General features: G+C 38.5%; 1 protein-coding gene across 7 annotated transcripts in view; it reads right to left on the bottom strand.

Moving 5' to 3' along the window:
• LOC136884042 (serine-arginine protein 55) overlaps positions 1 to 24064 on the bottom strand; it is a 190094-nt gene that overhangs the window by 96386 nt on the left and 69644 nt on the right. For 4 of the 7 annotated variants that reach the window (XM_067156061.2, XM_067156064.2, XM_067156063.2 and 1 more), the window contains exon 4: positions 14048 to 14182. In XM_067156061.2, coding sequence (XP_067012162.1) covers positions 14048 to 14182 — 135 coding nt within the window. Of the gene's footprint in view, positions 1 to 14047; positions 14183 to 14226; positions 14326 to 24064 lie in introns of all 7 variants that reach the window. The other 3 variants (XM_067156065.2, XM_067156068.2, XM_067156066.2) reach the window with 1 other exon arrangement.

Here is a 24064-nt window from a genome sequence, read left to right as displayed (position 1 = left end):
TTCCAACTCCATTAATACAATTTAAGACAAATTCTCAAACTAGGGAATACATAGACTCAGATGCACACATTGCAATTTTTCGTATGTCGGACAGACCGGTCGCAGCTTTAGAATAAGGTATTTAGAACACTATAACGCCTTAAAACACAGAAAACATTCTGCCATGAGTATCCGTATGAGGGAAACGGGGCATACTTTTAGTACGATCAATCAGGATACGCAAATACTAAAATACACAAACAAAAGTAGTCTAATAACCGGGTATGAAAACGCTTAGATTTCCTTGGACCATCATTTTAATAAAAATAGAAATTTAAATATCTCAGACATTAATAGTCCCATAGTTGAGAAAATACCCAATCTAATCGCTAATTTGGGTAACAATGCCAACAACTTCACGAAAATCCTCCACTATAAACATGCCTTTAATAAACCAGTAGCAACAGGAGTTACTCCTACTTCGCCTGCTCGCACTGCATCCCCTCTCATAGCTCACAACTCGCGCAGCGCCCCCCCCCCCCCCCTTCCCTTTTCGCCACCTTCCCCACCTCTATGATCGCATACGTACAACACACGGAGCAACGAATTAGTGACCATCAGACCTCCGTAAACAACGAAGCGACCATTTACTCTTCAACAAACACAAGGGTGAACGCCTTTCTTCAGTATTTCCCCAGAACAGGACATATATTAATCCCAGCAACTGACATGTACATGTTCTCTTTTCTTTTTCAGGGCTCACCTATTTCATGTTTTTCACCTATGAGATCTTTTGGTCCCCTGTTCGAAGATCATTGACAGTATATATTGAATAACACTATAATGAAATATAACACGAGGGAATCTCTTAAAGCCGTTTCACGTTAACCTGGCAACGTTTTATCCATCTATATAATTCGTTTTTCAACCAACAAATGTTGATCTTAAAGACATCTGTAACAAGATAGCAGTCCAAATAGTTCATTTTATTGCGTAAAAGTGTTCACAACTATAAACAGTTTAAAGCCATCGTACGAGGATTATGCTCATCGTTCCGTATGAATAATCATCCACAACAACGTATCATTAACATATAATTCATTTACACTTCAAGCTATTTTAATGCTCACCACATGTTTTAATAGACATATATTCTTACTGCTAATTTTTCAATTGTTGTAATTAGTTTTATCGTTGCATTATTAGACGTTTTTACATTATATGCACTGGGATCAGGGCCCTGACCTACCTTGAATTAGGTTATTCTGGCTGATGATGCTCACAAAGCATGAGCGAAACATGTCTTAATTTTAAATTTGTTAATGGTTTTATCCTAAATATAAAGGATTACTGTGTATTGGAAAGGTGGTTTTTATTATTGCAACAACTTCTTAGACCTATCTGTGTCAGTGCAATGTAAAGCCAATAGCAAAAAATTACTGCCACCAATTCCTCGGTTTCAATACTTTTACATACATACTGAGGTAACAACAGGAACAAACAAATAGCTTGTGTATAAGTGAAGGATTGGCAACGATGTTCGTGCATCAATTGTTTTACGTTTACTGTGTTGGTTTACATCTCTATACAGCAACTACTAATTTCTTCCAATGAATCACAAATCAACCACAAAATGTGTTTACACACAATACTGGTAGAAGCACAGCAAGCACACAGCATTGGCAATAAGACTTTAATTGAAGATTTCCAATGTTCAAACAAGGACAGTGGACTTGGAGCCAACTATCTCCAGAATGCAAGCAAGAAAGACTTGACATAGGCAACAAAACACTGCCATTGAAATCTCAAAGCACAGGAAAAGTTTGCCTCCAAAGATGAGTCAACGTACGAGTTGGTACATGCCAATGGCAGAGTATGACTGCATCGCCAAGCGGGAAGCAATTACTCTTGCCAAAAGTATATAGATACCTCTTGAGGACTGTTCATGTGGGATGATAATGGATCCCTGGTATTTCGACCAATGTCCTTGACTGGTGAACAATACAGCAACCTTCAGCCAATCGTGCCGACACATTTGCTCGCCTACAACACCTGAATCGTTGTCGATTGATTTCAAGAACACACTACAGATATGAAAACGGTTGTTAAACCCGACCCAGTCCCAGCACATCTGGGATACTATCAAGAGAAAAGAGCAACCACCGGATCTTGCGCCATTCGATACCCAAGAAATATGGAGCCTGTGCATTTCATGGAGCAGTATAGCTCCCTAACGCTTCCTATACCTTGAGTACATGCTATGCCGCACTGCCAAGGCAAAAGGGACTGCAACACGCTACTATAGTGGATGTCAAACTCCTTTATATTTTCCATGCGCCAAGAGTCTGCAAGTGTGAAGATGTCTGAAGTTATGCTCGTTACCTCACCGCTTGTAAATTCCACACTCAATATCACGCGCACTCTGATAAGATTTGTCATATTTCAGATTCTCCATGCAGTCAGGCTGAAATGCACCACTTTTCCAAATATTCAGAAACTACAATTACATTCCTGTACTAAGTAGTTTGCATTCTATGGCTTTTAACAATAATGATAATTAACCTTCATAAAGAGTATCCTTTCATTTTTCGTACTTTCCAGAAAAAATCCCACGCCGGAATTTTACGCCAAATGACTGTAACCCTAAATGAGTTGAACCATTTGTGTTTATAATATGTTTGATGTATCTTTTAAATGTATATGAATACTGAATTCCTTGAATAATTTACGCATCCGATGTTTTCGCCTGTAATTTTAGTCAAAAATGTGTGTTGCTTTCTGCCACCAGCTTTCACAGCAAGCATTGCAGTACATCGCTTCCGGTAGCGCGTACAATAACACTCAATGTCCCTTATCGATCGTTTGACTATGTGGCAAATGGGAACTGATGGGCGTCTAACATGCGGTTCCTACTTGGGAGATCAAATATTCCTTCACTTAACGCTTCTCAATCACAAAGCGATGAAAATCAATTACTTTTTGGTTGAAATCATGGGTCATTTTTTGGCATGATGTTATTCTTTGTCGAAGAGAAATTTCATTTCCTTTCATAAAATTAGCCTCTTGAAGACTAAATTGATGTCAGTGGGTAAGAAATTCAACAGAATAGAATGCCAGATTGGTGAAACATAGCTGAAACAGGTCGATAATTTCAACTATTTAGGTTGTGTGTTCTCCCAGGATGGTAATATAGTGAGAGGGTTTGAATCAAGGTGTAGTAAAGCTAATGCAGTGAACTCGCACTTGCGATCAGCAGTATTCCGTAAGAAGGAAGTCAGCTAGCTCCCAGACGAAACTATCTTTACATCGGTTTGTTTTCAGATCAACTTTGCTTTACAGGAGCGAAAGCTGGGTGGACTCAGGATATCTTATTCATGGAGTAAAATAATATATTATTTTGTATTGAAAAGGTGGACCAATAATAATATATTATTTTACTCTATTGTAATCACAGTTCAATACAGATCTATCATTATGAAACTCATTTCTTTTAAGTTAGAAGTAACAGACATGAAAGTAGCAAGAACGATTGCTCGTACAAACAGGTGGGAACAATGGCAGGAGGGTACACGGAATGTGGAGATAAAGGCTAATTTAGGATCGAACTCGATGGACGAAGCTGTACGCATAAACCGGCTTCGGTGGTGGGGTCATGTGAGGCGAATGGAGGACGATAGGTTACCTAGGAGAATAATGGACTCTGCTATGGAGGGTAAGACAAGGAGAGGGAGACCAAGACGACGAAGGTTAGACTCTGTTTCTAATGATTTAAAGATAACAGGTATACAGCTAAATGAGGCCACAACACTAGTTGCAAATAGAGGATTGTGGCGAGTTTAGTAAATTCACAGAGGCTTGCAGACTGAACGTTGAAAGGCATAACAGTCTATAATGATAATGTATGTATGTACATAAAATTGATCATTAAGCTGTGGCTAAACTTCAAATCTGAGACACTGATTCCATGTGCAGCAGTTATTCTCGTCCTTTAAAATACAGCATTTCATGAGAAACGGCTTATCCAGCCTTGCATAACGAAATCATATATTTAAGCAGATCCTCCTCTACTTGCCCCTTTTGGTCTGTGAAATGCTTTGCAAGACTTGTTGGTCGCTTAAAGTGCACTTCTGTATTACCGCGGTAGCACATGTTGCATTCAAAAACTGAACACTTGCAGGCCGCTGCCCTATTCCGATATGTTTCGGCGTAACTGATCACTGCAAGTTTATATGATGTAGTATTACTCGAATACTTGTTCACTGGGGACTAAGAAACAATTTTGAGATCACAGAATGTCCTGAACTCCAAACACTCGTAAAATATGTTCGTACTAGACTGGACTAGAGCATCACTAGTCACTTCTGCGCTGATTCTCTCACTTAAATAGTGCAGTGGGATTACCTAACGATTAATAACAGCACACTGCCCTGTATTTGGAATGCCTGCTTTCACAATAGGAAGGCTGCTACTTGAGTAGTTGACATCTTTATTTAAAATGCATCCAGAGCTGCGTGATGGATGTTCAAAGAAGTGGATGCGTCAAATATGTGAACATTCCTTTTTCTCCACTTTGGATCTAAAAGTATTGGGATGCATAAATTATGTAACGGCGTTAATTATGCAAGAAAATACGGTAATCAACAAAGGCATCTTTGCGGCAAACTTAATACTGCAAGTTAAATATATACTTTAAATGATGCAAGCAAATATTCAAAGTAAAATGTAGTAATATGCATATTTAATGCATAATTAAGATTACAGCAATAACAAATAAGTATCAATGTCAATAAATACAATTCCCAAACACTTGCCCGTATACAATAATCATATTAGTCTATTCCTATTTTAACTACAGTGTTTTTGCTTATTCTATCCGCAGCTGCACTTCTAACACTATATCTACAGAAATAAGATAATCATTATTACCTTTCTCCCCTTCAATGTACTCCCGTACATAACAAATAACACCCCAACTTAGTCCCTTTCCAAACCAACTCCAATATTCTGACCTCAGGGTGGTTTCGATTTTTGGCAAGATGGCGGTGAGCGCAGGCCATAAATGAATTCAGTGTGATTGTGAATGCCAGTTTAAAGTAATCGTTGCGATTAAAGTACAGGGTGCGGAAAAAATACCTGACGAATTTCAAACCTAAAAAACTCGGCAACGCAACAAGCCATTCAAAGATTTATTGCAGTTGGAAAGAGTAGTTGTTGCCATTTGCGACACACACACGCGCACGCGTTTTCAAAATAATGTCATCCAAATGCGACCGCCCTGTTTGATGCACCTCTGAAGCCTCTCACTGAAGTTCCGCATGACTCGCTTGAGCATGTCTTGTGGTATTGTCTCGATTTCTTCACAGATGGCAGCTTTCAGGTGATTTGTTCGTGGCTTACGTCGGAAGGCGCGATCCTTCAAATATCCCCAGAGTGGGAAATCGCATGGTGTGAGGTCAAGGAAACGGGCTGGCCATGGAACATCATCCCGTAAGGAGATGAGGCGTCATGGAAACATTTCTCTGAGGAGACCCATTCATGCCCTGCCTGTGTGTGCAGTGGCACCATCTTGTTGGAATGACAGCAGGATTCCCTAAGTCGCTGAGTGTCGGCTGCAGGAAGATGCGTAACAGCTGTACGTAACGATCCAATGTTGCTGTTCTGTCCTCCTCTTCAAAAAAGTAAGGGCCTACAATTCCAAAATCCACGACAGCACACCAAACGTAACATGCTCGCTGTGGAGAGGTCACTCATGGAGCTGTTGAGGATTGGTTGCGGACCAGTATCGAAAATTTTGTTTATTAACGTAGCCTGACAAATGAAAGTGCGCTTCATCACTTGCCAGGACACTGGGGTCAGCTGCTACAGCTTCCAGGATACAGTAGTCTCACAACACGCTCCGCGGGTGGCCCTATCACATTTATTGAGTTTCTGAACATCCACCAGTTTGTACGGATGGAACTTCATGTCTGCGTGTAAAATCCTCCTTACAGTGCGATCTGAAGAGTACCACAGCATGTGAATGCCTATGCACCGAACGTTGAGGAGATTGTGTAACGGCGTGTCTCATTGCACGGACGGTCTCTGGTGATCGGACACGATGAGGCCTACCAGCCGCCTTCATTTTCACATTACACGTTATAATTGCCATGTTAGGTCCATACTGAAATGTATGTTTTTACACTCAAACCAATTTTCTCAAACTGTTCACCCATAACAGAAGGGTGTTCCTGCTCGGAACTTTCTCATGTCGATCTACACTAAGCCAAAGTGCCTGCAATACAAACGCTGTGTTGTGGTAACAGTGAGCATTTTAGAAATAAGTCTCAATCACGAAACCTCAGTGTTCACCACTCCACGCCATGCAAGCGACTGGCTGGCTGATTGACTAGTCCAGACGAGACGATGCACGTGTTCTCCTAGGCCAAGACCGTGCGTACCACGACAGTAACACTTGTTTCAAATCCGTGGCCAATAAGACCTTTAGTTCCCTCCAGTCTACTGTATGTGACAAATGTCAAACCCAGCTCTTTTAAACAGCGCAACGAAATTGTGAATGGCTTGTTAACTGTTCTAAGTATTCTATAGGAGCACAATTACTTATCCAATTATATTGAATTGTATTATATTTATCTATATACTTACTTTCCCGCGACCGAGGAAAATTACTGGATCTTCAAGCTATTCTCCATTTTACTTTGGCGTTTGAAACCACAGTGCCTGATACTGAATGTGTCGCGCTGATCACCGGGAGCTGACAAGTTGCTTCAATGGATCTACTCGTCTTCAACTCCTGCACGATCATGGATCTTCGATTGTGATGTGACTTTGTGCCTGACAGTGTTTAAAAACTTGCTCATTTAACCGTTCTCCGCTATTCGTAAACATTGCGAGACTTTGCCGAGCGCTGCATGTGCCATGCTGCCGCTCAGAGAATTGCGCACTGTTTTATTTTGACTGACTTTCATTTTACTTCTGATTTTTACAGTGTATACCCCCTTTTGATTTATATCGCCTCTTCTACTGATCCGGAGTGTACTTAATCTTTTCCTTTTCATTGTTTTTTCATGTTTTAATCGGCTGACGATGACCTGGACTAGGGTCGAAACCGGTAACATTTCTAATTATTAAATGGGAATGTAATTTACTACATTTCTTATTCTTTTGTATTGAATAGGTTGAATCTATTTATCAATTATTTCAATTTTAACTGTAATATCCTATTATAGTCGAACCTTTATACCATGAACCTCCATTACTCGAATTTTCAGTATCTCGAAGTACAGTGCAACCTCGATTATCCGTTCCCGGAAAATACGTTTTCCCGGAATATCCATTCAAATTACGTGGTCCCACGAGCATCGTAAATAAATCACGCTGTAAAAGTCCTGCATTATCCTTTCCTCGAAGAAACAATTTCCTGGATCACCGTCCAGAAATTCCAGTCCCATCAACGCTAAGTCCTCGATCAATCGTTTTTTAATAAACTGTATCTCACGAAAGGGCGGCTATGGCATACTTATAGATCTTGGCGTTAACATCCCGTAATTGCGATAATTAAAGTACTGTACCAGTATTGGAAAAGCGATCGGCGGTGAACTTGCATAAGGGACCATCTTAGCATCGCATTTGGTTGGTATTGTTTAGAGAATCTCGGAAAATCATAAAGCAGAGTGTGGACACAACAACTGTAAGGAGACACGGTGCATTTCGACAGCTCTGCTTGAAGATGGAACAAGTTTCGTCAAATGTTCGCACTGATAAAACGTCCATATTATGTCCAGGGTTAGATGTTCATGTTTTTACATTTTTTTGATCGTACTGCCGAACAGGTTTTCGGCATTTTGCTGAGGGCACTGTAGAGTAACTGGGCTTTAAGACAGGAATCAAAACTGCTCCTTCTTAACACAAATTCAGTATTTTTGATATTATCGTACATGATTATGTTAGCGAGACCAGAACAGATGGGAGGTCTTGAGATTGCCTATTACTGTTTCGGTCCTAATGTAAGACTGGGAATTTTGAAGTTTTTGTGTTAAAATACCAAAAGCCACAGTCGTTTTACTTGCGCGCGTTACATTTAAAATGTTGGTATCATTTCCAACTCATACTGACAGTTGCAGCGAGCGTGCTTTCCAGATGACCTCAAGGACACGAATAACCGTAATTTCTGAAGTGTTGATGATTTTTTCCTCCCTTTCCAATTTGATTGGATTAGTGACGGGCAGAAATGAATACACTGCATTCAAGAACTTTTGAGGATCGATACTTACATACCAAACAAGGTTTTCGAGTTCTATGTTACCTTTAAAAGTCGATGTAGCCTACACCTAATTTATGCAGTAAAAGATTTCCAGAAGCTGACTACGAACAGTGTATCGGTGACCAAATTACAATGGAATATTAAGAAAAGGAGGGATTTCGCCATCATGTTAGGCGCTTTTGTATCTAATGTGCTTTATTTTATTAGATGAGAGAATTAAAAACTACTTGTCGATTGTCGTTTGGCTTGGCATTATTAGTTTTTTCCAAGGGTTTGGCTAATCAAAGTTGCTGAACTGAAAGAAGTTTTTGCAGGAAACTGACGTAGATTCCGCTGTAAAATTGAATATAAGGCGTCAAGATTTTGAACTCGCGTACCGGTAACTAATACGCTTTCGTGGTCTAACATGCTTGCCTCTCATCCAGAGGGCCCAGGTTCGATTCCGAACAAGTCAGGCAATTTACCTGTATATAAGGGCTGGTTCCAGGTCAACTCAGCCTACATGATTACCTTTAATTGAGGAGCTATCTAATGGTGAGAAGGCGATCCCGATCTAGAGAGTCAGGAATATCGGCCGAGAGGATTCGTCACACTGCCCACGCGTCACCTCGTAATCTGCAGGCCTTCAGGCTGAGCAGCGGTCGCTTGGCAGGCAAAGGAACATTGGGGCTGTAGTTTGGTTTGGTTTAGGAGTTGTACGATTATAATTATACATATTTTATTTTTGTGGGGTATAGCCAAATTGTTGATGGTTTTCATTCATTCCCGGATTTTCCCATTTTCCTGTGTTGTGCGTTTTATTTTCATTGTCCCTCGAGGTTTCACTGTAACTTGAATTTCCCGGCTGTTTGTCCTAATTATCACGTGTATTTATTTCTCTATTACTCGAAACTCGGTTACACAAATTTCTCGAAGCAAACATTTACTCCGTTGAAGCAAACAATACTCTAACTCGAATTTTGTGCAACATTGAATGTGCAATACCTCATTCATGGGTTGTGAGAAACAGCTAACAAGTAGAGACAGGTTTAGAGTGATGCCGGGAGCTGATATGATGGGACCTTAAAAGCTAAATCTTCCAGTGGTCTGAAAATCGGTGAAGCCTATAACGTGCTCCTACTTTTTCTACTATTCTACGTGATTGTACGTCTGCTGCGGCTCGACATGCTGCTACTAACCTCTGTGTGTGTGCTCACATCGCCCGTCCAGCTGGTACTGTTTGCACTGCTGCCCTCCCTCCTTTCCTCCCCTATCACCTCGCTGCGCAATGTGTACCTTCTGCTCTCGTCTTTTCTGGACGTTTCCATCGTAATATAAATAAGGCCTGCTTTGGGCTCTATCGGCGAGTTGGATGAAGAAGACGACTTGTGTGGAGGGAGGACTTTCTTTTACATGCGCTAGCGCTGGTCCATGTGCAATGTTTTTAAAATGGTGTTTGTTGTTCATGATTGAAGCTCAAGGACTGCTGGACGGGTGAGCGAACTTTAAATCTAAATTCTCTTCCCATACTTAATTTTCTCTTTAACGCTGTATTCCCCTATTTCATCATGCCGAACTGGCTGCTAAAGACTGTTCACGCTACCAAATATCACTAGTCTGAGCTGTGGACACTGGTGTTTGTCATGGAACTACACTACGGTTTTTTCCAAATTTCGCTTTCTACAACGTGTAAATCACAGTGATATGAACCACTGGATACTAAAAGACTGGGTGAACAAACGCAAGAATAGGACTAACTGTATTGATATTTACGCCCAGCTTCTGTTTGAGTTTCAGGATTATATTAAAACTTGTAGGTTCTATCTTACCTAATCCCTGTTGCCTGCCCTAGGTATTGTTCTCTTCCTCGTCCTCCTTTTTTTCCCATGTTCCTGTCCTGGGGTTCTCTCTTCTTTTTCTTTTGCGATTGTACAGTGGCCTATATGCCTGTTCAAAATTCTTTTAAAATTTTGTATTAATGGGTAATATCTGTTTAGCATTTGTAGGATACTCCTAATGAAAACTATTGTAAAATTCATCTCTTGTTTTGATTCTAGCTGTTTTGGATAGAAAATTGTTTTATTTAATGGTCGTCCCATTTATTTTAAAAATCCGAAGTATCTATTTTTGAAAATATTGTTGCTCTCTTTAATCATCTGTTCACTTTCTTTGGCATGTAAAAATCGTTTTTGGTATTTGTTGTAATACATTATTATTATTATTATTATTATGAAAAAGCAGTTCCTTCTCTTTCCCTGATTTCTGTCACACGTATTTCCATGCCCTTTAGTATCTGTACTTACCTCGGGTCCCTTTGGAAAATGGACACAGTAAAATGTTTCCTTGTGCGCTCTGCGAAAACGGTTCACTTTGAATCTGAAATCTGAGTACTTGTATACGCATAGATTTTGTGGAGAGCTGCAATCCTTCGTGGCATGCCATACTTTGATGGGCTGCTGTTTGTTTATGTTACCACGTTAGTCGGACTAGTATCCAAGTTCATAACTTGGTTGTGTTCTCTAATGATCCCTGATTATTCGTGAGTGTACTACAATTTTGGCTGTGTTTACTTTGTTGGTTTATTGATTTGCCATTTCCGTACTGCTATACCACGATATTCTGAGTGTACATGGTTACCCAGACACGACACCACACCCAAAGTATAACGTTTCAAGCCTCGCTGTTTATTGGGTGTGAATTAATTACCGTCACGTGCGAAAGCAACCCCCCCGAAGTTGCGGACGACAAGCTCCATTTACAAATCTCGGCTGCGTGGTATTAACGAGAAGTTTCAGCATGAAGGGACGAAAGATTAACAGTAATAAACAGAAGAGACTAGTGTATTTTTTCCGAGGTGCTAACCGAGGTATGTTTCACTACTGAATGTACTGTATCCTGTCTTCTATAAAGATACTATAATAATGGTTATAATTAAAGTAATGGCATAGAATAGATGGCTCCTATATTTACATACTGTTAAAAATTTTGTATTCAGTACACGCCCACAGATCCATATGATGAAATTATGTTCTATACATACTCAAAAACGGTAATCTCTATCTCTCGAAATTTTGATAACTCAAAATAAATACCTAAAAATCTAGAAATTAGATATATCAAGGTTCCACTACATTACCATATTTACCCATATAATATTCCCACCGTGAACTATGAAATGGAAATTTGGGGAAATTAATAAAAATTGCATAATTTTCCCATCATGATTATTAAACCTGTTCTGTCATCAATGTATTATATATTTAGTTTCTCATGAAATGTACTGTGGTGAAATTATTCAGGTGTTTTCAAACCGAACATTTGCCCACTGAATAATGCAATAAGTATGTAAACAACAGAGTGCAAAATGCTGTGGCTATATATTACGTAAGTTATTGGGCAATACTGAAATACAAAGCCATCCTCAAGTTCACTGCGGAAAAGAATGGTCATATTCCTTAATCTTCCAGTATATTGAATTATCCGTTGACGCTGGCTCTCCAGAAGTAGAATCAGGAACACCTTCACCAATATCATTTGAAGATGAATTACCTTCACTTCGCACTCTTTCATTGTGAACGTCAACATCAATATTCCCAAGCTAATCACGAATAACATCATCCGTGCCACTCTAGGGCGCTGTAATTTTTGGTTTACGAATAACACGCGGTGAGGTGTGTTGTACATTTCTTACTCCAGGAGCAAGTTAATATCTACACCTTTCACTTGGACGAACATTACGTCAAAGTCTGGCATAAGATTAAGTAAACCAGTGTTCCAACAACTGGGTCAATTGCCAAATATTTGATGAATCCACCTCTTTTTCTGCCCTTTATAATAATGTTAAATTTGGCAACCAACAATGGAAAAAGTGGTTTTGGCAGTCTGTTTAATTTCAGAACACTTCATTGCTTCAAAAACACAAGACTGTCTCCACAGAAACACTACAAAAAAGACAACTACGTTAAAAAATACATAGCACAGCCGGTGACTTCCTAAACTTGAATCATTTAACGCACAGATAACTGTGTTGATTAACATACAGTCTACCCAGGGTATACAAAATAAAATGTTATATTCATTTCCTGCCGTTTAACAGCCAAAGCTCTGTTGTTTCAACAACTGGTCGTCGGTTTGTATGCTGCAACTGGAAAACGCAAGTGGCAACACTGTAGTACGGAGATACGCAGCTTGGCAAGCTCCGCATGATACGTCAATGCGAGCATCGCTAATATCCTATTATACCCTGCAGAATGCGTGCATTTTCTAAGTAATGTATACCGGTCCCTTAATTAAGCTAATTATTTTTGCATACGTAAGTGAACAGGGGTTAGTAATCAGCAAAGAAAACAGGAGTTACATCGCATAATTTAATTTAAACGAACAGTCATAGTGTTTGCAGAAAATAACAGCAGTCGTGCTGCTGCACGTAAGTTTTATGTAGAGCCATCATATATGCACCACTGGTAAAAATCAAAAGAACAATTGCATTGTGCCAAAAAAAAAAAAAAAAAAAAAAACCAGTTTATCATTTCACGGCCAAAATCAAGCCAGAACATAGAAACTGAAAATATAATGTTTTTAGATGGTTATCAGTTTTGCAAGAAAAGTACAGTTAAAGGCACTAGAGACATGGAGAAAAGCAATACAGGAAAAACAGTTTAGAGCATGCAGAGGGTAGCTGTGTCTTCGAAAGACATCTGTGCGCCGGCTGTTGCATAAGAGCCATATAGCAAAGGTGGTGGAAATCAAAACATTTGAGATTCAAAATGAACTTCACGTAGTTTCAACCCACCCGACCTTCGAGATTAAGGATTGCTTTGAAAAGCGGGAATTTAACATGAGTAAAAACGGTAATTACAAAAGAAAACTGGGTATAATATCCCTATGTCATTTCAAACATAAAATTGAAATTTATTTTTTTTTAAAGAGAAGATGCACATAAATTAAACACACAGAATGAATTAGAAACTGAAGTAAATTCATATTAGATATATCAGCACCAATATACACATAATAACCTCTCAACAGGACAGCCTATGAAAAATGGGAATGGTTAAAGCAACTCCTCAGCTACTCTACAACTATATACTACAACAGACTGATGTTTATGGTGTGACATTGTAATACATGTAGCAGAAAACTGTACTGATGACAATGACATTACGAAATAAGAAAGGGTTATAAAAACATGCTACCCAGAATGTGTGACACACTACCGATGGATACTCTGCCTTCACCGCCATAAATAAAAAAATAAAGAATTGCACTGCAGGTACCATGTAGATCCTGATCACTCAACAAAAGATACATAACCAAGTATACATATAATAATCACTGATGATAAAGGGCCACGATTTACCACGGCACACCTTTTTAGCCTTCTGCTACATGTTGTTCGTATTTTGTTTTACCAATCAACTTTTGTTTGAGAATCACCATCTTCAGATTTTAGCACAGTAAAACATAAATCAGAAGGCTAAGGAGAAGCTCAGGTTATTACAAAACCAGGCTGTAGCAATGACCACAAACATCATAACCCAATACTTACAGAATTAAAATAACACTCAAGTGTAACTTAAAGGATGTTATTTCCAAACAACAATTCTACATACAAAAGAAATTCAAAGTAGTCATGCACAAATATAAACAGATCCTCAAAATTTTTTATATATGGCTGATGGCAAAATAATGACACCGCATATTTCAGTTCAGCCATAAGCTAATTTAAAAACCTCCAAAACCTTATGACGAACTAAAAAAGGAAAATGAGAACACTTTAGTATTTCCCACTTATCACCAGAGGTCTGCCTCCTCCCAAAACTAGCTTACTTGTCGCGTGTACGATTCCTCCTTCGCGGCGGAGGGGGTGAGTACCCACCGCCGCGCCCACTTCCCCAACCACCGCCGCCTCCTCGCCAAACGTCGCTGCCCCGCGGTGTTCCACGCGCTATCTCTACAGACACTCTGCAACAGAAGTGAGGGAGAAAAGTAGTGGCAAGCTCGCTTACTTGTCCATCCACGAAGACCGCCTTGGTCCGTAACCTCCCCCGCCGCCACCATAGCCACGGTCCCGGCGGGCCGTCCCGCGGGCGTGCTCGACCACCACCCTGAAAGCAAGAGAGTAGAGCATAGTTACCACCAGGAGGGGGCACAAGGGTGCCTTCCCACCAGCTGCGCCACGCCGCCTCGGATGCACCGCTACAAGCACAACACAATACTGGACCTTCCTTTGCTCATATACTTCTGAAAACAACAAATTCTCATACAGAAATCACATAAGAGATACAGGTCAGGAGAGAGGAAGGTCTCAGGAAAATGTTGCCTATAAAATGTACTCCTAGCGCATGATTCACACCTATAGCATATTCTTCCTGGCCTTTCTCCCCATTTATTGGGGTCGGCACTTTATATGGATTTGGCCCAGTTTTACGAACGGACGCCCTCCCTCTTAGAGAGATATTCACTATTATGGTTTCACACATGTATAGTTCTTATAACCTGAAATGATTTACAGGATCAATTTCACAAATTAGTCATCAAACGTAAGACGATAAAATGACTTTCTTCTTTCTGAAATTTCATTTATTTATTTATTTATTTCCTACCACCAACAGAGATGTTTCACCAATTACAGGTGGCTTAGTCAAAGAGCAATCTTCCAACTGGTATCGTTGTTCAAGTGCACAAACAAGGATGGATGTCAGCTGATGTAATGAAAGACTGGCTGAAAGATGCATGGGACTGATACCATGCTTGTCCTGGACGGTGTTCGTGGGCATTTAGTGGAGCCCCATGATGAGATGTACTGTATCAACATCCTGTCATAATACAAGGCGGACTAATATAAATTTTACAGCTGCTGGACATCTCGGTGAATAAACCATTTAAAGATGATCTCCGCCGGTTTTACGGGGAATGGATGGCATCTGGTTGCTTCGAACTAATAAAGGGGGCAGTATTAACAGACCAGGCAACACACAATTGTGCTCTTGGATTCTTTAAGCTTGAAATTTGATCACGGAAGAAATGGTAGCAAAGTCCCCCGAGAAGATTTATCTATCTACCGACACATCTTTCGAAAGGATAGGTACACAGAATTTATTTATGCATTTAACTTGATTCACACACTTTGTATACCAAATATTATGGATGGTTTTCTGCTAAGGTTGACCCCAAAAGCAAGATACAGATACAGACACAGATATGTCTTATGGCGACGATGGAATAGGAAAGGCCTAGGAATGGGAAGGAGGTGGCCGTGGCCTTAAATTAAGGTACAGCCCCAGCATTTGCCTTTTGTGAAAATGGGAAAACACGGAAAACCATCTTCAGGGCTGCCGACGGTGGGGTTCGAACCCACTATCTCCCGATTACTGGATACTGGCTGCACTTAAGCGACTGCAGCTATCAACCTCGGTAAATAAATTTTTTGTAGCAAATATTATGCCTGGTTTTATTGCTAAGGTTGACCCCAAGAGGAAGTTCACCTGTATTGCTGTTGCTTTTGAACACAGCATGATATTTGAAGAGAAGCCTGTCAACTGTTCAAATTAGTGTTATTTTAGTTATCTGCTTCTAAATATTAATTTGATAAATAACATTTTTGAAGTTGTATATCTCAATTCTACTTCAGCTTTTTTTGTTGTCATTGTGTATTGCCCCCCCACCCCTTGAATTTTGCCCTCAACATTTTAAAGGGGGGGGGGGGGGCGGGGGAGGAAGTAGTAAATAAGGCATGAGTTTACAACCGACAGTGGGAGGGTAGTCATTTAATGTGCCGCAGTATGGGCTGTACAATGATAGGAAGGTGGAGAGTTCCAATCTCACTGCCATCCATCAGTCAAATTGTTTTCTGTGGATTCGCATTTTCAACACCAGGCAAATGCCAGGATGGTTCCATTGTTAGGGCCATGGCCGATTCAGCTAATTACAAGTACACACACTTGTATTTACCACATTAATACAGATTATCAGACATCTTCCTACACTCACTAAGCACACATGACCACTGAATGCATTGTGTGAAGCCCCTTAGGATAGACAACAAAAACAACAAATGTTAGTTTAGGTAGTGTGTTCTAGAATATATATATTAGTGGCGCAAAGCAAACAAACAGCTGTACTATTCTACTCACTAATATATGAAGAGGTGACTATCTGAAGAGATAACGTATTTGCCTTGCTTTCTGGGAAATGTGACTCAGGAGTGGATTCTGTCAAAAGCTCTTGTTGCTCTTGAGCCACGCAATAGCCGTGTTTATGGGACAGTGTACAGCTTGAGGAATATTGGCCCTACTATTCGTCTTCTAAATTCATGTGGTGTAAATAGTTGTAGGGTCCATGTGTAACGGTAAAACATCTCCTTAAATAGCCTAAGTCAAATAATTGTGCTTTTCTTTAGAGTGAAGATGATTTTAGGTGCTATCTGTGGTTTTAAGAATGAAGGAGAGCAGATGGACAATAATAGTTACCTTGTTTATGAAAAAGCCAAGGCATGTTTGGGAGTGCCTTTAACAGTAAAGGTGATTGGAGAAGCATTAAAAAAAAAAAAAAAGGAAAGGAAAGGAAAGGGAGAAATCTTTTCACTATCATAAAAAAAGGCAGCGCGTAGAACAAGGACCGACTAGGGTTTGGTTAGATCACTCCACGCTTGGTACTGTATGAAGAAAAATGTACGACATTTATTTGGAGATTGGGAGATTATTTTAGACAGCCTAAATGCTCAGGTTAAAGAAAACTTCCCTGCAATCAAGATTATTCCTACATAGTACACTGGAAAAACCTGTTCGATATTATATCTCCAGGACACAGTTCTGTCCATAGTTAAGCCTAAATGTGTAATTTTGTCAAAGACAAGGCGATGTTATATACAGAAAGTTGACCGAATTTAGGCCGACGCTCGGTAAAAAAAAATGCCCATGTCTTAGTAGGGTGTATTTTTACATTGTTTTGGATGCACCACTTCCAGAAAGATTTAGTTTTAAAACTTCGACTTAGTTTCTGCCGGTTCAGTCAATGACAAGAACCTGCGGAATATGGTGTTAGCTGACGACAATATTTCAGAAGAATTATATGCCGATGATTGTTTAAATGGATATAGTGATAATGAATTAGTGGAAACTGAATGTGAGGGTGATAGTGGAAGTGATATTCAAGCCTCTACACGCCGTAATTTACCTACTGTGCTTATTTATTCAAGTGACTCTGACGACGACAACGATGTAAACATTAATGATGTGTTAGGAATTGACGCTGTAGATGGTTTTGTAAAGGCGGATCCACGACTACTAGAGGCATTGGAGAGTACTCACACCAATTTTAAAGATAAAATCTTGACTGGTTTAATATTTATATACATTTTTTTAATCAAGTGCACCCTAGTATGCTTAGTAGAAAAATGTCTGGTCCACAGGTATGTGACAAGCTCAAGCATCCGGTCAGCAATGTGTTAACACTATCACATGCCTTATCTAGATCAAGGAATATCACTACCAGATCTTTTCCATACTCCCACAGTTTTTCCAGCAGTGATCTAATGGTAATTACAGGGTTTATTGTTGACCTGCTGTCAAAATCCATACTACCCTTCTTATAAATTTCTTTCCACCCTTCCTCTCTATTATTCTCTGCAATATTTTAGCTACTTGTAACAACAGTGAAATTCCTCAATAATTGTCACATACCTTCCTGTCACCTTTCTTAAACAATAGCATTATTACACCTTTACACCAACCATCAGGTACTTGCTTTTTCCTCCATATACACCTTAACAGCCCATATAACCAATGTAGACCATGTCCCACTGCCTTTATTACAGTACTTCCACACATATTTCATCCATCCCTGCTCCTTTTTCTCTTTTCATCAGATTAACAGCCATTTCCACCTCAAGGGCTACCAAACATTATTTTAAAATGTTATCTCAAGCTGGAGATTGCACAAAATACTCAAAAGGACAATATCTCCTAACGTATAGTTTTATTTTCATTTTATGTATCCAGGAAATGAAATTTCCGAACTATTTGAACATGAATATACCTTATGATTAGATAGATAATAAATATATAAAACAGAATGATGTGTGCGCAATATAGATGAAAATTACATACTGTAAAAGACATTTTAATCTGCATTCGTTTCTTGATGTGAATAAACAATTTTGATAAGACTTTATTTGATCAATTTCAAAACTTGTTTCCAAATTTAACGTTTTCTTTTTACTATAAACTGTAAAATAAAAAGACTTACAGTGGGCTATGTATTAAAGATCGATATTTGCTGCATGGATGATTTTTGGAACTTTTTATGCTGAACAATTCGTAACTGTACACTGTACTGATATATCTATCAGTTTAGCCAGTGTAAGCTAGACAGACGTATGGATGGCCATTCTTACTTTGACTTGTTTGACTTAGATTGTTACTGGTTGACCTCCTTTGGTCATAGACAAAATTATAACATAAAAGTTTCCCCCAAAATGCCTTATAATGGTGAAAACAATGCCAAAATCCACTTAGTGGTTTTCAAGATTACCCCGAACAAACAGATGGACAGAGAGGATCAAGGACTTACAGTATACATAGATAAATACCGCATATAACTTAGTTTTTATAGGCACAAGATCAACTTAACAGAAGTAAACCAATGACAAACTATAGAATTACAAATGCTGAATACTGTTTCTCCACATATAACAAAATACACTGTACATCTAGCCTTTGATTAAATTAGATATACAGCAGAGCCCCAGTAATCCTAGCTAAAGGTCCTTGCTCTCAAAACATGTACGAAACCAATATGTACTAAGCAAGTTATATAAGCAATTATATTGAGAATGCGGACCTATTACAGCCCTGTTTTCAATAACAAAACCACATTCACCCCAACCTCTACCATACACTGAATTGCATAACCGCCAAGTTTCAGAAATCAAAAATAGGAAGATTTTTTGATTCTTTGTTTTCATCACATATATCGTAAGTTATGATCTAAGTTATGTAAGTTATATTGCGCCACAGTTTAAGTAAGGACAGGATAAAAGACATGTATACGCACAACACAAAGTATACTGACCATGAAATTTAAAATTTTAAACTAGAAAAAAAACATAAAAATGGCTACCAAAAAAATGTACCTAATCACTCATTTATGACACACACATACGATTAATAATACATTCAAATCACAATATCTCAAAGTAACTTAAATTTTCCGGCCGTTTGTCCTATTCTTCACATGTATATTTCTCTATTACTCAAAGTAAGGTTACACAAATTTCTCGATTTCTCAAAGCAAATATTTCCAAATAAGTTAAAAGTAAAAAATGGTTCAAACTTTCAATACTATTAAAATAAGAAATGTAAGTTTACATTTCTATTTAATTAAAATTGGTACTGGTTTTGATCAGTATTTTTGGCCATCATCAGGCAACCACAAACACACACGAACCTCATTTATGCGGCCCTCATTAATCCGGATCGAAAATATTAAAAATTTATTTTTATTTGCACAATACTTCTTCTACGGCGTCGACTCTTCTTGAATATCTTTTCCGCCAAGGATTGTTAAGGACAGGAATTGTAAGTAATTCGGCCACGGTCTATCAAAGGTACCGTTGAGGCGTTCGCCTGGAATTGAGAATGGGAAACCGTGGAAAACCATTCCCAGAACGACCGAGGTGGGATTCAAACCCACACTCTTCTGAAAGCAATGCACTATTAATTCACTGATGGTGAATTCGAAAATGAAACCAGTGCTCCATCAGAAGAAACAATGACTCATGGTGAGGCAACAATGCAGCTGGACAAACTGATGGCCTATTTAGAATTGTTGACTGAAATCACACCAACAGAACTGTTGTTGAACATTAAGACAAGAATAATAGTTAACACCACCTTTCCAATACTATCTTTCCTATATTTAGGAAATAAACATTACAACATGCGTTGTAAGATGGGACATGTTTCGCTTAACAGTAGTAAGCATCATCAGCCATGATGAAAACTCTTATATATTTTCACACTTGTTTTTATGTTTGAACATTCTGATTGACTGACTGGTAACAATGATATCCTAATGATTTTAATTATTTCACTACCAGCTCTGTATTATAGCCTACTTTCTGTTCTTATCCTGTCTCAACTCGATTGTGTTTTTTCTCTTAGCCATGTTGTAACATTCTATGTTTTTTTCACACTAGTTTTAAGCATATTTTCATTTTGTAAATATAAATGTTGATTCTTAGGGTGCCATATATGTTAAGGACACTAGGTTCAGGGCCCTGACCTAACTTTAGGCTAAGATTTATTTTCGGCTGATGATGCTTACTACTGTTAAGCGAAACATGTCCCATCTTACAACGCCTGTTGTAATGTTTATTTCCTAAATATAGGAAAGAAAGTATTGGAAAGGTGGTGTTAACTATTATTCTTGTTTTAATGTTCATATCTGATGTCCAATACGGTCTACAATGAGATTTATTACATGTAATAGAACTGTTGTTAGTAAAAGTCTTTCTGATTGTGCTGCGTGCAAGCACTATACAAATGTAAAACAGAAAAACTCACATTATTTTAGGGATAAAACAGTCATAAATGTACGAAACTGTCAATCCAGTTTATGAAGCACTATAACGTAATGTTATGAAAAAAGTCTAAAATCAAATATGTATTTATCAGTTGCAGTTTATAACGCAATGTATAATTTTAAGGATCAGCACTGCGTGTCAATCATGAAGAAGTCATGGTTTAAGAACGTTAGTAAGACATAAGCAATAGAGAGCACTCTATGGGAAGAAATCCAGAATCAAATACGTATCCAAATGTAGTACGGAGTAAATTCTTGAAGAGTTCAATTGCAGTTTATGAGACACTGTATAATTTTAGGGACTGGTACTGCCCGCCAAGAGATCAAAAAATTATGAAGAAGTCGCCGATCAAAAATAAGCACATGTACTACGGAGCAAATTCCTGAAGAGTATATCGGCGCTGTGCTTCTAAAACTTTCTAAGTTAAATGTGTTAGAGAGCACTGTGTGTGAAGAGGTCCAGAATCAAATACGTATCTAAATATAGCACGGACTAAATTCTTGAAGGGTTCACCTGCAGTCCATGAGGCACTGTAAATTTCCTAAAATTAAAACTGCTTGTTGATACAGTGCCTCATGGACTGCAGCTGAACTCTTTTAAGAATTTGCTCCGTACTACATTCGGACACGTATTTGATTCTGGACTTCTTCCCATACAGTGCTCTCCAATGCGTATGTCTTACTAACGTCCTTGAACCATAACTTCTTCATGAGTGACACACAGTGCTGATCCTTAATATTATACAGTGCCTTATAAACTGCAACTGATAAATTTGTGGCGTGGTTCTAAACGTGGCCATGTCAAAAACCTGTTTTTGAGCTATGAGCATTTGAAGTTTTGCTTACAGTTTCCCAATTATTTTTTTCAACAACTAACTTTAAATAAATTTATACTTTCTTTGTGGAAGTCACCTTATAATGCTAATATTGTCTATCGTATTCTTTAAAAATTGCCAGGTCTCTAATATTTATTGGTAATCTAACATTATTGGCAAGGACTAATTTAATTAAACGTTAACTGTTCTTTTAGTACTTAACAGAGACACTGGCCCTTTTAACATGTTAAAAGCCAGGATAAAACGCATTTGCATCAGTTAATATCTCAATTTTGATAAAAAATTACATTGGCCCTTTTAGAACCAAGCCACAGAAGTACGTATTTGATTTTTTCATAACACTGTGTTATAGCGCTTCAAAAACTGCATCTGACAGTATCATCTAAACTTCATATTTTTAGCTGTGCGTCTTATTTGTGATTGACTATATTTCAATGCACAGTATTCCCTAAGGATTTTAGTGCTTCACTAACAGCAACCTACAGAATTCGTTATACCTCGCAATTGATGTACCTGTGCATTCTCTGTTACACTTATTTGTGATTGGCTGATAATGACAAAAAATACCGGCTGAAACCAGTATCAATTTTAATTAAATAGGAATGTAAACTTACGTTTCCTATTTTAATCGTATTGAAAGCTTGAACCATTTTATACTTTCTTTTATCTTATTAGTGAACTCACTTCAATACGGAACAATATTAAATTATTTTCTCTTAATCATTTCCTCTCTTGAAGCAAAAAATACTCCGTAACTTGAATTTTGTGTGCGATACAGCATTTGTGGTTTGTGAGGAAGAGTTAACATGTAAAAAAAAAAAAAAAAAAAAGTTACAGTGAAGCTGGGAACTAATATGACGGGAAAAGAAATACTGAAATTCCTAGTGATCGGAAAATCAGCAAATCCTCGCCATTTCTCGGGTGTCACGTGGTCACGTACGAAAGCTAGCCCAGATGTCGCGGATGACAAGCTCCATTTACGAAAATCGGTTGCGCTGTATTGACGAGAAGTTTCAACGTGAAGGGAGGAAAGGTTAACCGCAACAAACAGAAGATACTAAAGGATTTTTTCCGAAGGTGTTAATGGAGCTATGTTTCTTGTTTCACTACTCTATGTACTGTATCAGTGATAGACCTTATCATCACAGATAGGTCAAGTGGAGAAAAGGTGCATGATGTAAAAGTGATACCTAGTGAGATCCTTGATAGTAACCATAGACTCCTCATTGCAGACCTAAAAGTCACCAAACTTATTATTAAAGTAGACAAGAAGGAAAAACCACGAATTAAAGACTGGAAATTGAAAGATGTGGAAGTCAAACAGCAGCTTCAAGAGGAAATCAGAGCTAAAATACCAATAACAGGCACAAAGAAAGGTAATGAAGAATGGAATGATTTTAAGGAAAGTCTGGTTTGTAGTGCAGATAAAATATGTGGAAGAACAAGCAGAAGAGTGAGAGAGAAAAGAACATCTTGGTGGAATTATAAAGTGAAAGAAGCCATAATGAAAAGGAATAAAGCCAAAAAACTTCTTGATGTGGCTAAGTCTGACAGAAGAATCAACAGTGACCAAATACACAACAATAAATTGGAAGAGATAGCAAAGGAATATAGATAGAGAAAGTTGGAAGTTAAAAGAATTGTACGGGAAGAAAAAGAGAAAAGTTGGAAAGAATTTACAACTAAACTGGAAGAAGACAGTAAAGGGAATATGAAAATGATATATGGAATAGTTAAAAGTAAAAGATCAGATAAAGAAGCAATTACAGCCCTGGAGACAGCAGATGGGAATATAGTTCGCAATATGGAAGATATCACGGATACAATGGGGCAGTATTTTGACAAGCTCCTAAATGGCCCTAAAGAGATCTCTGTTGAGGATGTAGGACAGAAAACAATAGAGGAAGATATCCCAATTACATGGACAGAAGTAGAGCAAGCTCTCCACAGGATGAGAAGTGGTAAGTCAGCAGGAGCTGATGAAATTACAGCTGACATGATTAAAGCTGCTGGTCCACCAGGAATACAGTGGCTGTATAGAGTTCTCAGAACAATATGGAAGGATAATGAAATACCTGAAGATTGGACAAAAGGGGTGATAGTTCCTATCTTTAAGAAAGGGAGTAGAAGGAAAAGTGAAAATTACAGAGGCATTACCCTCCTATCACACGGCCTTAAAATTATAGAGAAGATCATTGAAGCCAGAGTAAGGGATATACTAGAGCCTATCTTAGAAGAGGAACAACATGGTTTTAGGACTGGAAGAAGCACAACAGATCTGATATTTGCTTTGAGGATGATGGCAGAGAAACACTGGGAAAGAGGAAAAGACCTAATTATTGTGTTTATGGACCTTGAAAAGGCGTATGCCTAGATCAACTATTTGGAAAAGTTTTAGAAAACTTGGTGTACCGGAGTACCTTAT

The sequence above is a fragment of the Anabrus simplex genome, chromosome 12, assembly GCF_040414725.1.
Source record: "Anabrus simplex isolate iqAnaSimp1 chromosome 12, ASM4041472v1, whole genome shotgun sequence".
Classification (NCBI taxonomy): domain Eukaryota; kingdom Metazoa; phylum Arthropoda; class Insecta; order Orthoptera; family Tettigoniidae; genus Anabrus; species Anabrus simplex.
The sequence above is the reverse complement of the archived record's forward strand: the minus strand, read 5'-3'. Positions and strand labels throughout refer to the sequence as shown.